Source organism: Lithobates pipiens, unplaced genomic scaffold (genome assembly GCF_037356315.1).
Source record: "Lithobates pipiens isolate NorthernLeopardFrog02 unplaced genomic scaffold, aLitPip1_a1.2 Scaffold_18, whole genome shotgun sequence".
Taxonomy (NCBI): Eukaryota; Metazoa; Chordata; class Amphibia; order Anura; family Ranidae; genus Lithobates; species Lithobates pipiens.
This window is the reverse complement of record NW_027507758.1, coordinates 532678827-532693517: the sequence shown is the minus strand read 5'-3', so window position 1 is coordinate 532693517 and position 14691 is coordinate 532678827. Positions and strand designations below refer to the sequence as shown.

At 42.0% G+C, this 14691-nt stretch overlaps 1 protein-coding gene across 2 annotated transcripts in view; it reads left to right on the top strand.

Annotated features, from left to right (window-relative positions):
• NBAS (NBAS subunit of NRZ tethering complex) overlaps positions 1-14691 on the top strand; it is a 1050553-nt gene that overhangs the window by 116437 nt on the left and 919425 nt on the right. For both annotated transcript variants that reach the window (XM_077488811.1, XM_077488809.1), the window contains exon 12: positions 6395-6523. In XM_077488811.1, coding sequence (XP_077344937.1) covers positions 6395-6523 — 129 coding nt within the window. The remainder of the gene's footprint in view (positions 1-6394; positions 6524-14691) is intronic.

Genomic DNA, 14691 nt, shown 5'->3' with positions numbered 1-14691 from the left:
TGCACAAATACTTATTATTTCTATTTCTCTAAACCCCTCTGTATTCCCTTTATGTCCAAGTTCCCATATTGTTGCTGTTGAGAGGTCCTCCACCCGTAGTAGAAAATACTGCCTTTCTGTCTTCACTGTTACTACTGTGTAGGGTTGATTTCAGGCGTGTTTGGATCGTACCCAACAGCAAACCGTCACTGCACACTACCAATACTAGGCAGTGAGGCAATTCCTGGCCCGCAGCTACACATAGTGCCTATGGTTGGCAGTGCAGTGACGGCTTCCTGGCGTGTATGATCCAAACCTGCCTGAGCCCACCCCTGCTACTGTGTAACTGGGCAGTGTTGCTATATTCTCATCTTTAGAAGAGATTCAAGTGACCATGTTGCTGGACCACAGAAGGCAGTAGATAACCCTCAAACAAAGTTGTGCCTGCCTTCTGGACCTTGGAGGCCTGGAAGGGAAGTTTTGTGTTTGAGGTCAGGCCCTGCTCTGTGATCAGCCTATGATAATTTCCTGGTCTGACAGGGATTGTTGTTGCGAACTTCCCCTGAACTTGCCATTTAAAAAAAAATATTTTTTGAATCCTTGTAGCTTTTATTTTTCTTATGCGGCATAAAAACCAATGGTATGTTGGATTCCTTCTCCATGGTAGGCAATACATTTTTCATAGTGCTTTTTTCATCGACCTCTTAAGCTGATGTAGAAAGGTTTATTCTGTCAGTATTTGAATTTTGCAATGCATTTTAGATTTTTAGATGAAAACTTCACAATAGATGAAAAAATAATGGAATAAATCTTGTATAATCTGTGAAGAAAATACACATTGTGTTCCTACCAATTTATTGTTAGAATAGAGTGAATGTTTATTTGGCAGTAATGTTTCACATAAATGCAGTTATATGCAGCAATGTGTATATCGTCTCCTGGTCTGTCTCCTAAAAGCTCATTTATGTCTTTCTCTTTTCATTGTTTCCTGTCCCTTTCTCTTCATCCCTCTCTAATAAGGGCAATATTGATTTTGGGGAAAAAAACACGTGTCTCTCAGGCTTGAGCTCAATTTCATTTTATTTTTGTTTGATGCTTTTAGATAACATACACATTTATTATTTCTTTTTTTCACTTTTACTGCTTATATATCATTTTATTTTCACTGCTATTAACAAAAAGAAGGGGATTGGTACCAAGCTGGCTACAGATTTAAACTTTTTGAATCATTTTCGATTTACTACGGGGATAAGTTATAATCTTTTTACATTTTTTATCTGAATCAAACAGCACAGAAGGCAGGATTTATTCATAGACTATGGGTTATATGCAGGCAACCTTTAGGTGATTGGACCCAAAACTTGCTAGTGCCACCCCTTGTGCATACATATATAACCCTGCCCACCCTGTGAGATTCCAGTTTTTTGCTGGTGTCCTTAGGTGATTGACCTGTTTTCCTCTGGAGAAGTATTTTTCTTTTTATGCTATTCATTTATTTATCTCTGAAGATTCTGGCGGGTACTGTCAGCTACCCTGATCGGGTTCCTGATCAGTTACCCTTGGGATGGACCGTACCTGGATCACACCCTTTGGGGTTGACCTGTAATGTTTCTTCACCACTGGATCCTGTGTTTAGGGCTCACCATGGCATGTAGTACAACGTGTGCAGTTAGCCAGTGGATACTTTTCAGGTACAGTACGTTGGTCCATTTCGGTGGTCTCCAGTCCCCGAAGACCCATTTTGAGGGTATCCTCACCATGACTGAGGAAGCTTGGACCTCTAGTAGGCCCCACATCATGGAGAAGGTAAGACAGGATATACCTCTATGTTGGCAAAAGTTCCGGGCTTTTAAGAACATAATATAAAGGGCATATCACACCATGTGGTTTTATAGACAGAGGATTTTGGAGTTATTCATCTTATTTTGTCTTCAACTTTTCTTAGTACAAGTAATTTAAAGAATAATTCCAGGAATTGGCATGTTATACAGTACATAGTTACATTGATCTACTGTAACTATGTAAATGATATGCCTGGCCAATGGTACTAGAAGCTGAAAATCACTAAAGTAGACTTTACTACTTCAGTGATGTCCGCTTTCTTCTGTGTCCTGCGCCAAGCGACTTCTTTCCTGTGTAATTCGAATATAGGACATCAGCCACTCTGCATTTATTCAGAAAATGCAATGCATTCTCTGTATGGCCCCCATGCTGAGTGTTCTCTGATTGGATAAGGTGGAGAGGCAGGGCAATGACATCACATTCTTTATCTTGTCCAATCGTAGAACGCTTAGTATTCATTCAGAAACATGGAAAGCAGTCTCTACATGGTGCCCATGCTGAGTGGCTGACCACCTGAATTAACAAAGCATCTGGCTGACCATTGTGCACCAGAGCAAGTGGAGATCTCTGGAGCAGCAGTGCCTACTTCAGTACTTTCCAGCTCCCATGGGCATCAGCCATGTATGGCTACTCATAGTTATATTTGTCCAAACTATGTATAACATGCAGATGCCTGCAATTATACTTTCAATTTGGCATCTTTTCTCCTATCTAGATTTAGTCTCGGGAGGATGAGGCAACTGTGCCACACTTTCCAGATGAGGATTCTTGCCTGCCTTTTCCACCTTAAATGCACACAGCACATTGCTTACATCCAGCTGCCAAATCTAAGGCTCCATTTACACTTGAGCGTAGCCATTTACTAACGTTTTTCGGGTATTTTTTCAAAAGTGTTTTTGCAGCTTTTTACAAGCGTTTTTAAATTGTTTTGGAAGTGTATTACAAGCGTTTTATAGCTTCAGGTGTTTTTGTTTAGCCAATAGAAAGCATTAGGAGGAGGAAATGGATAGGAAATTAGGGACGGAGAGCTGCTATTTGAGAAGAAAAAGCTTGAGGCGTTTTTATTGTAGTCTATGGAGCCAAAAATCTTTGGAATCTGCCAAAAAGAAGCTCATGTACTTTTTTTTTTTTTTTTTAGAGTGTCAAGCGTGGTGCTTCAGGCAAAAAAACGCTTAGATGTGAACAGGGGCCATTGAAATGGGATTTGGCTTGTTGAGTGTTTCAGAGCTACAAACTTTAAGCAGATAATCGCTCAGGTGTGAATGGGACCATAGGCTCCATGAACACTTGGAGCTCCTAAACTTGAGTTTAGACACTTTTGGCATTTTTTTTTTTGCCAAACCTTTGTGTCCATGTAGGCTTTAGGATTGTTTAGGAGCTGCTGAGGTTAGAGAAAGTTCAATCTTCCCTGACCTCCTTCTCCTGAACTTGGAATAATCGCGTTCAGGATAGTAAAGTTTTGGCCGCAAAACGTGCAAACGCGCAAACGTGAGGAAAGATTAGAGGAACTCAATCTATTCCCTCTTGAAAAGAGGAGATTAAGGGTGGATATGATCAATATGTACAAATTCATAAGTGGTCCATGTTGTTAACTTGGTGGTGTTATTCACTTTAAGGTCATCACAGAGGACTAGGGGGCACTATTTATGTCTAGGGGAAAAAAGATTTCATCTCCAAATATGGAAAAGTTTCTTCACAGTAAGAGCTGTGAAAATGTAGAATAGACTCCCGCCAGAGGTGGTTCTGGCAAGCTCAGTCGATTTGTTTTAAAAATGGCCTGGATTCTTTCCTAAATGTACACAATATAACTGGATACTACTATTTATAGGTAAAGTTCATCCAGGGAAAATCCGATTGCCTCTCGGGGGATCAGGAAGGAATTTTTGTCCCCTGCTGTAGCAAATTGGAGCATGCTTTGCTGTTTTTTTGTTTGTTGCCTTCCTCTGGATCAACTGTGGGTGTAAGTTTGTGTATATGGGATTGTATTTTTTATTTTTTGGTTGAACTAGATGAACTTGTCCTGGATTTGGACCTGTCTTTTTTTTCAACCTAACTATGTAACTCTGGACAAAAAGGGCCCTTGGTATGAGAGATTCAGAGAGAATGTGTGTATGTTTCTGTCCAGTGCTTTGTCCAGCCAAACAAAGCTCTCCCTGAGTTGATAGATCCCTCTTCATTTCCTCAAATTAAGAAAGACGTTTTTTTCACATGTCCTGGAATGTCCCGACAAAGAAACAACCTTACCATCACACATTTACTTACTTTGGCTTATTCTTCCTGGTGCAGGGATAGGAAACAAAGTCCCTCTGAATTCTGTCACTCAGATTTTGGCTTTTCCGTCCTGGTTGTCATTACATCTGTTACACATGTTTCTGAGTTGGCAGCTCTTTAATGCAAGGAGCCCTTTCTTTTTTTCACAAGAACAAAGTGGTTTTGAGAATGAAACCTTCCTGCCCTTGCCCTTCCTTTCCTCTGTCCTGCTCCTAAATATGATTAGTTCATTGGCCACTGTTGCCTGGATGTTGACAGAGCTGTCAGATGCTACCTGGCATCCACAGCCTTTGTTTGCATGACTAAGTCTCTTTTTCTTCTTTGTTCTTCTTCCCGTGGGCCCTTTCTTAAAAGGCATTCTGTTTCCCACTCCACCATTGCCAAGTGGGCCAGGCAACTTTTCCCTCAGGCCTAGGCCCCTAAGAACAGATTTCCTCTCTTGCCTAATAGGACACGTTGCACCATGGCTATTGGTTTCCTTTGGGCTTTTCAACATCAAGCATCTGTTTTCCAAATTTGCAAGGCCGCCACCTGGTCCTCTGTTCATATAATCTTGAAGTTACACCAGATACATGTGCAGGCTGTATCCAATGCCTGCTTCGGCTGCATCGTATTTCAATGCCTTATCTGAGTGTTTTGTTTAAGTTCTTTAAACCTTGTGTTTTATTTGTGGCTTTGGTGCCAGTTCTGTTTGCTATGTTGTTGCTCAACCCTCAGTTTATCATTTTGGTATATATCCCATGGTCCTGTACTGTATGATTACGATAGGAATAGGGATTTTGACTTAACTGATATTTCCTTATCTTGGTGTACAAGACACAGGCCTTTCTCTCTGTCTTGACCATTCCTTATTGCCTGCTAAGTAACTAAAGTCTCATGAAAGGGGTAGGTTAATGTATGTGTATGCTCTAGGTGGCAGGGTGGCACCTGCAAGTTTTTTGTTACTGTTCAATTACCTGCTTATAACCCCATGGTATGTGCGTAAAAGGCCTGTACTGTAGCCTTTTTCAACCAGGGTACCTTTTTGGGTTCTTCAGGGGGGTGCCTTGGAAAAATGCCTAAAAATTTACCAAAAATTTTGTACAATCCGGTGGGTGGATCAAGCCCCCCCCTTTTTTTTTTTTACACAAAACCACAGGTTTTCATTGTACATTACAACCTTTGGGACTGTGTGGGTCAGCCGCCAGCATCCTAATATCTGGTGATGTTGGGGAGGTTGAGCACCTGCACAGTATGCATGTTTGATTTACCTCCCACATCTCAATGTCGGCATTGGGGCCAAGTAACCTGCATGTGCTGGTAAGATGAGGGAGCAGGAATGCTGAAATACTAGTCCGTACCAGTGTGCAAAAGTGTATTTGCTTTGTAAGAATAAATAACCTCTGTTGGGTGTCTTGCATGTGTGGATGCTGCTGAAATATGTAAAACTAATAGTTTAAAGAGGAAGTAAACCCTGATGAGTTATTACTTTCATTCCCTGCAAAGGCAAAGCATAATGGACTACTATGCAAGCGATGACATCACTCCCGCGCATGCGCACGGGAGCCGACACGCGCGGCAGCTCCGTCGTTGAGAATGCCGCGCTCAGTGCGCCTGCGCGCCGATGTCTACGGCGCATGCGCCGTATACAGCGGTGCCTGTTTTCGGGCAAATATCTCCTAAACCATATATGTTTAGGAGATATTTCTTAGACCTACAGGTAAGCCTTAATCTAGGCTTACCTGTAGATCAAAGTGGTTTGTAAGGGTTTACAACCACTTTAAGTACCTTGAGATTGTGCACTGCTCCTCCATAGACACAGTACAGTTAGTGAGCATTGCCAGTCCAGGAAAGCAATTGTGTTACTGGGTGGATTACTAGGTACAAAATAAAGGGCAAAAAATCCTGAAAAAAGTAAGTAAAGTAAAACTAATACAGCCACACAAGGACTCGTAAGCTGCAATAAACAATTTTTTGGGTTTAGGTACACTTTTATGTAAGGCTATCAACAAAAATTTATGGGGCTGTTTATTAAAAAAAGAAATGTTACCCACTATGATCAATGAGGCTTTCACGTTTATTTAGGACAACAAGGTAGCTGACAAGTTACTATAGACCTCACAATTTGGTCTCCCAACTTTGTTTTAAAAAGATGCGTAATTATTTTATTGGTGACTTATTATATAATGTATTATTTGCATTAATCATTCAGATGTGCTGCCTACACTGTTGGAAGTACACATAACCATGAGAATAAAGTATGTAAATCTTGATCATAAATAGCTGCCACTGGCTGATTTTTTTTTTCTATTTTTCACCACAGGATGGAATTTTTAAGATGAGTTTCTCTCCTGATGGAACACTCTTGGCTGCTATCCATTTCTCTGGTAAACTATCTATCTGGGAGATGCCATCCTTAAGGCTGCAGGGAGAGTGGCCTCAGAGTGAACAGGTAGGTGTACCCCTTCTAATATACACTACTGTAAAAAAAAAAAAACAGAAGTCTATCTAAACAGCTCAATGCAAATTTAGTTACATTTGTTAAAAAAAAAACAAAAAAAAACAAAAAAACACAAAAATGGACATTCCCTTTGTATGATCCATAGACTAATGTCACACTGCATAGCCAAAAAGTGACGCCATCATCAGGGCCGTAACTATAGGGGGTGCAGCAGTCGCGACTGCAACCGGGCCCTGTGATGCAGGGGGCCCATGCAGCCCCCTCTACATATGGCCAGCAGCAGCATAGGCAGCTAGGGGTACCAGTGCACCATGCACACGGGTGGCTGGAGGTGGAGAGTGACTAGCAGAGCTCCATGCTTGACTATCGCACTGGCTGCTCTTTAGTTGTGCATTCCCCGCATGACCTGTGTCCTCAGCCGGCTCCTCAGAGTACCCCTATCCTGCTTCATGCATTGCCGCTCAGTCTGATGTCTGTTCTCCCCGGCCAGAGTCCCGCCCCCCCCCGAGTCCGGCCCACACTGCACTGCATACTTCTCCCGGGTAAACAAACTTTAAGCACACAGATGTAGTGCAGCCCTATGAGAGCCGGCTCCCCGGAGGACACTGCAGGCTTGTCTGCCAGCCCCCCTCCTCCCCCGTCATACACAGATGATGAAAGGTCTTTCTGGGAGATATGCTGATCGCCCATCCAGCACACTGGATGGAGCCCAGGCCAACATGGATGAGTGCGCGGCCTACAGCTTGGTCATGGTGAGTGAGAGGACCCCATCCCCCACACACCATTACATACCCCCTCCCTCTCCCCCTGGGTACCGGGACCCCTTCTCACCTGGGGGCAGTAACTTCATCTGCCCTGGAGAAAAGGACCTCATCTCTTCTGGGGACAGGGACCCCATCCTGCCCAGGGACAGTCCCCCAATGGGGCACCTAAGAATTAAAAAAAAAAAATTATAAAAAAAAACTAATGATACAAGTGGTGGAACTACAGGGCTCACAAAGGTCATACCTGTGACCAGGCCCTGGAGTTCCACCACCAGACTCGAAGGGAAGGGCCCTGGCTGGGGTTCAGGGGGGCCCTTCATGGTTTCTTGCATCGGGGCCCTGAAGGTTCTAGTTACGCCACTGGCCATCATTGAAAGCCTGCAGCTCTGCATTGTTCTGTGTTATCTCCACACATCCAGCCTGATAATTGCACTATAAGCAAGTACTACCACAATAGGGTGGTCCTCCCTTCTTGTAAGGTGACTGAATTTTGAAAAGGACAACTTGTTTTTAAAAATGCAGGTTGCAGTCAGAGCAGCAAAGATTGTAAAGTGATACATGACAGACCAGAGTTTAGGAAACTAGGCTTAGGGCAGTATGTTGGCATTCATATATATTTTATCTATTATGTGCAAGGTTACTTAAGGTCAATCTTGATCCAGCAATGTGCACGAGAGCGGCTGTTCTCCTAGCTCTTTCCCTCCTCATTGGCTCAGACACAGCAGTCCCACTACTGTCACAGTCAATGAGGGGGGAACAGGGGGCATGGCTAAGATCCCTTTTGAGTGTCAGTGGACACAGAGCTGGGCTTGGGGGCGAGCACACAAAAGTGGCAGCGGGGGGTGGGGGGGGGGGGGAGAGCCAGGAGTGGCTCTGTGGGACTTGATAAACAGAGGATAGAGGATGCTATGTGCAAAACCATTGCACAGAGCAGGCAAGTATGTATATACATACTTCCTCAAACATATTTCCTCTAGTATCGCTAATTTCAGTATGTAACCCTCTATATGAACGTTTCATATTCATAATTTCAGCCAGCAGGAAGAGGTTTCTGATTTCTTGGCTAAAACTTTTTTTTTTTTTTTTTTAAGGATGGTTGAATCTGTTAGACTAGCTTAATGCAAAAAACACCAACCCCCCCCCCCCAAAAAAAAAAAAAAAAAAAAAAAAAAAATAAACTGATTCTTTCATCCACAGGTCCCATGCAGGGACATTGTATTTTGACAGTGAGGCCTGCTACTGTTGAAATACACTGATCAGCGACTGCATCCACTGATCAAGAGAAATTTTCAACCTGCCCCTTTGATAGAAGCCAATCAAATGATTAACTTCTGCTGAGCAAGGTCAGCTGCCCACCAATTGAAATTTGGCTGGCCCTCACTTAACTGGCCAAATTTTGATTGGTGTATGGCAAAATTTATCTTATCACCTTTCCTAAAAAAACAAAAACAAAAAAAAACGTTCACATTGCTCATGTTAAACGGTCATTCCTCGGTTCTTTGCACTTGCCTTCATGTTCTTTTTGTTAACAATGTCAACATCAACACGTTATCATATTTCATGGGCTGCAAAGCTCTTAATAGAATAATGAGCCACAGCTGCAGTATATTAGTACTACAGCAGATTAGGCTGACCACAGATGGCTTAATTTACTCTCATTCTGCCTGTGGGATGGACACAAGAAAATCATTTGGATTCCCCCATTCATGCTAACAGTGTGGAAATTGGAGTCTCACTGCTAGCTATTGTGTTCAGGCAGCTACTACACCGCCCTTGCAGGGCCATCCATGGCCTAATTTTCAGCTGATTCAGCAGGGATCGCCCAAAATTCAAGCCATCTATAGCCATCTTTGCTTAAATTAGAAGTATGGCCAAAACTATTCTAGCTATACTTCTGGGGATCACAAGAGTGTAGTTTAATTTTCACTCTTGTAGACCCGTTTTCAGCTGACAACAGGCTAAAGCCCACTGTCAACTGACGTCCAGGCTAGGGAAAGATCCCAAATTTCCAGTCGGGATCCACCCAGATGCCTAAATTGGAAGCTGGCTCAGCCTCTCAGCAAGGGAGACTGACCCTGGAAGCTCCTTCCTTTCTGCACGCCCGACGCTCCAGTGAGCGCTGGAGGGGCAGAGCATAGAGCTAGTGAGTGACAGGCTCTCTGCTCAGACTGAGAACTGAGTTATCAGTGATGTTTGATTGCTCAGTTCTCAGTTTTAGAAGCACCCAGATGCCTGGATCTGCATCTTGCTTGGCCTCTCAGCAAGGGAGACTGAGCCTGATGCTCCAGCCCCCTGCAAGCCTGATGCTTCAGCCCCCTGCATGCCTGACACTCAGTGCTGGAGGGGCAGGACAGAGATCTGGTGACTGACGGTCACTGGCTCTCTGTTCAGTTAAAACTAAGAACTGAGTGATCAGTGATGCTTGATCGCTCAGTTCTCGGTTTTAGAAGCAGCGGTTGATAGATGCAGCATCCAGCTAGGTGAGTATCAATATTTATTTTTTGTAAAGCCATAATGGTCTCTTAAGAAATAAAATAACTCTCCTGTAACTTTATAGACTTTAACTGATGTGGACCAATCTAGAATTAAACATCTAACAAAGTTATCATGCGAATCTGTAGGGTTGCTGTAAAGTTGAATTTGTATGTAAGTTGGAACTGGTACATTTTTAAGTGCAACTCTAGCCAAAAAATTACGTTTTTGGATAGCATAGTGTAAAGAAGGGATAACTGGCCATGCAGTGATGTGGGCATTTCTGACATGTCCGCCGGACAGTAGATGGCAACATCTGGTGAGCAGCAATATGGCTGCCCGGCAGTTTCCAGGACCAGCATAATGTCACGCTGCCTCATTTCTTAAAGTGGAAGTAAACCCATCCATAAAACAGTTTCATCTATGGCATGTGCTGGAAATGTAACACTCCCATTGGTTGTGCTCTCAACCAAACTGTCGAACCATCCAATGGCTGGTGTCATAACTGTTTATATCTTATGTGCCCTGCAATGGCCAGCTATAGACCGGGGCAGTGGTCACATTTTTTGTATCATGGTGTATTGGTCAGGTAACGCACTGACACCTTTGTAGCCATTGAGCTATATGCTGGGTACTCTGTGTGTTCCTGTACCCTTTTAAGAAGGGTTGGGGCTTCCCTTCAGACACTCCACCTATCCATCAGAATGCATGTGCCTCCACTGTGGGCTCACTCATTTAGTTAGTGATAGGCACTACAGATGCCAGGGTGCCTTGGCGAGCCTCTGTAACTTACGCATGCATCTGCAAATGCGTGCTGACTAAACCTCTGTTTTTAACGCATACTGTTGGATAGGTTGATTTGGTTGTCTGTGGGCTGGTTGGCAAGTAAGCTTGTTTTTTTTTTTCCTTGGGTTTATCCTTGGCCCTGTTTATATCTTATGTGCCCTCCAATGCTGGTTACTGCAATGGCCAGCTATAGGTAGGGGCAGTGGTCACCTTTTTTGTGATCACATGTGCAGCATCGCGGAAGTTGTAGATTAATTGATACACTAAAATATATGCTGGACCCTCAAGGTGCCACCTACCTAATTAATATGCAAAAAGGGTGAACCAATACTAACATATTTGGATTGAATACTCTCAAAAACGGAGTAAAAATTCCAATATGAAAAAAGGGGGAGAAGGAAAGAATTGGGATCTCGGGGTATAGAGATTAAATGACAAACTTGAAATAAAAACCCGCAGCAGCACAACCAACCCTGTGGTAGCACATACAGTATCTATGGAACTTTACTATACAAACATGATTAGCATTGAAGCTATAAAAACAGAAGCACCATCTCTGGAAAAGTGGTGCAATTCCGTCCCAAGTTGTGGGAGTTGTAAAAATGCTGTAGTACAGGTGGGATGATATCCCCAGGTCTAAACGACCTGTGAAGTATTAAATAAAGGTTGAACTGATATTCAAAAAGGGAGGATGAATGAAGTCAAACCACAAAAGCGGAATCTATAAGATATTATCAATGGTTCTCCATTAATATCATCTTATAGCTTCCACTTTTGTGGTTTGACTTCATTCATCCTCCCTTTTTGAATATCAGTTAAACCTTGATTTAACACTTGGGTCATTCTTTGTAGGCCGTTTAGACCTGGGAGTTATCATCCCAGCTGTACTACAGCATTTTTACAACTCCTGCAACTTGGGTGGAATTGCAACACCTGTCCAGAGATGATCCTTTTATTTTTATACATTCAATGCTAATGTATGTATTATGTTTTTTAAATGTATTTTTCTTATTTTTGACACCAGTACATCTTTTTTTCTAATCATGTTTGTATGGTGAGTGAAGTTCTATAGATATGTGCTACCGCTAGTTGGTTGAGCTACTACAGGTTTTTATTTCAAGTTTGTCAGTTGTAGATTAAACGGAGGCAAAGATGGCAGCTTCCTTGGCTGAAAACGATAGGTGTTTTCTTACACTTAATATACAAGCTGTATGCAAGTCAGATGTTTGTAACCCGGGGATTGCCTGCATGTGCATTCACAGGATGCACAAACTGTAATAATCGCTTGTGTATATACATTGCTCAGCATACAGTGTCTTAGAAAAAGTATTCATACCCTTTGACATTTTCCACATTTTGTCATGTTACAACCAAAAACGTAAATTTATTTTATTGAGATTTTATGTGATAGACCAACACAAAGTGGCACATAATTGTGAAGTGTAAGGTAAATGGTTTTCAATTTTTTTTACAAATAAATATATGAAAAGTGTGACGTGCATTTGTATTCATCCCCCCTGAGTCAATACTTTATAGAATCCACTTTCACTGCAATTTCAGCTGCAAGTCTTTTTGGGGATGTCTCTACCAGCTTTGCACATCTAGAGAGTGACATTTTTGCCCATTCTTCTTTGCAAAATAAACCATTCCATTGTAGCTCTGGCTGTATGATTAGGGTCGTTGTCCTGCTGGAAGGTGAACCTTTGCCCCAGTCTGAAGTCTTTTGCAGACTCTAACATGTTTTGTTCTAAGATTGCCCTGTATTTGGCTCCATCCATCCTCCCATGAACTCTGACCAGCTTCCCTGTCCCTGCTGAAGAAAGGCATCCCCACAAAATGATGCTGCCACCACCATGTTTCACGGTGGGCGTGGTGTGTTCAGGGTGATGTGCAGTGTTAGTTTTCTGGCACACATAGCGTTTTTTTATTTCAGGCCAAAGAGTTCAATTTTTGTCTCATCTGACCAAAGCACCTTCTTCCACATGTTTGCTGTGTCCCCCACATGGCTTCTCACAAACTACAATCGGGACTTCTTATGGCTTTCAACAATGGCTCTCTTCTTGCCACTCTTCCTTAAAGGGTAGATTTGTGGAGTGCACAACAAATGGTTGTCCTGTAGACAGATTCTCCCACTGGATCTGTGGATCTCTGTAGCTCCTCCGGAGTTACCATGGGCCTCCTGGCTGCTTCTCTGATTAATGCTTTCCTTAGGCCTGTCAGTTTAGGCAGATGGCCATGTCTTGGTAGGTTTGCAGTTGTGCCATACTCTTTCCATTTTCGAATGATGGATTGAACAGTGCTCTGTGAGATGTTCAAAGCTCTGTTTTTTTTTTTTTTTTATAACCTAATCCTGCTTTTAACTTAAACTCCACAATGTTATCCCTGACCTGTCTGGTGTATTCCTTGGCATTCATGATGCCATTTGTTCACTAAGGTTCTCTAACAAACCTCTGAGGGCTTCATAGAGCAGCTGTGTTTAGGCTGAGATTAAATTACACACAGGTGGACTCTATTTACTAATTAGGTGACTTCTGAAGGCAGATTTTAGTTAGGGGTATCAGAGTAAAGGCAGCTGAATACAAATGCACACCACACTTTTCAGATATTTATTTGTAAAAAATGTTGAAAACCTTTTTAATAATTTTCCTTCTACTTCACAATTATGTGCCACTTTGTGTTGGTCTATCACAAAAAATCCCAATAAATTACATATACGTGTTTGGTTGCAACATGACAAAATGTGGAAAATTTCAAGAGGTATGAATACTTTTTCAAGGCACTGTAAATGTACACCCCAACAGATTTGTCAGGAAATCTTTACTTTCCTTTTAAAATCAACATTTTGTATACACTATACTAGAACATACTCCACCAAATACGGGCCATTGGTTGCAACCAAGATTTGTTAATTTGCACACACAAAGTATTTTCCCTTACAAATTCATTCAAGACCATGTTGTAAAAATGGATACACCCCAATGAAAGTCTTAGAAGCAAAACTAAATTTTAGACAAAATCCTAATTAACAAGAATTCAAGACTAAGATGAACGTTTTACAAACTGATGGCTTCAAAACTGTATGGCGTCGCAAAGGTGAGGAGTACAAACAAAAATGCATGGTGCCTACAGTGAAACATGGCAATGGCGAGGTCTTCTTTGGGGATGCATAAGTTCTGTCGGTGTTGGGGATCTGCATTTCTTTGATGGTATCATGAATTCACAGATGTACTGCTCTATATTGAAAGAGAAGATGCTACCATCACTCCATGCCCTTGGTCCTCGTGCACTTTTCCAATAATACAATGATCCAAAACAAACATCTAGACTAAGGCCACTGTTACATGTCTGAAGAAGAACAGGGTGAAAGCGATTCAGTGGCCAAGTACTGAATGTCTCCTGATCTGAACCCAATAAAACACCTATGGGGAATTCTGAAGAGACAAGCTGAGCATAACTCTCTGTCCAGCATCCAGGCTCTAAAAGAAGTCATTCTTGAGGAATTGAAAAAGATAGATGTTGCAATATGTCCCCAACTTGTTCATTCCATGCCTAGAAGACTGGGTGCTGTCCTTGCATGAGGGTTATACAAGATACTAATTTTTGTTGTGGAGCGTATTCATTTTTGCTTCAACTAATTTGAGTAAAACTGAAGAGTTTGTAATTCAAGTTATATTATTAACCTTACTTTCATGTAATTGAGCGCAACAAATGTTCTGTAAAACTCAGTTTTCTCAAAATTTTGGAAATAGATTGTGTTCATTATGATATTGATTAAAATCTTACTTTTCAAAAGGGGTGTACTCATTAATGCTGAGCACTATACCTCTATGTATACCTCTAATAGTTATCTCTAAATACGTGGTGCAACCCTTAAAAATCCTATAATAAACTGTCAAATTTCAAATAGCCCTCCCCAAATTATTTGTAGAGATACAGCTCACTTTTTTACAAGTGTGCAATAATGTTATTGGATCATGGCCCAAATGTACAGCATATCCCAACCAGTTTTTAACAATTTTAGGTAGAACCCTTGCCAGTTTTTTTTTTCTTTTTTCTGCTATAATGGGGCTTTGTTGGATTACTTTCCTCTCTCACTTCCTGTCCTGCTGACAACCGTTTCACCAGACAGGAAGTGAG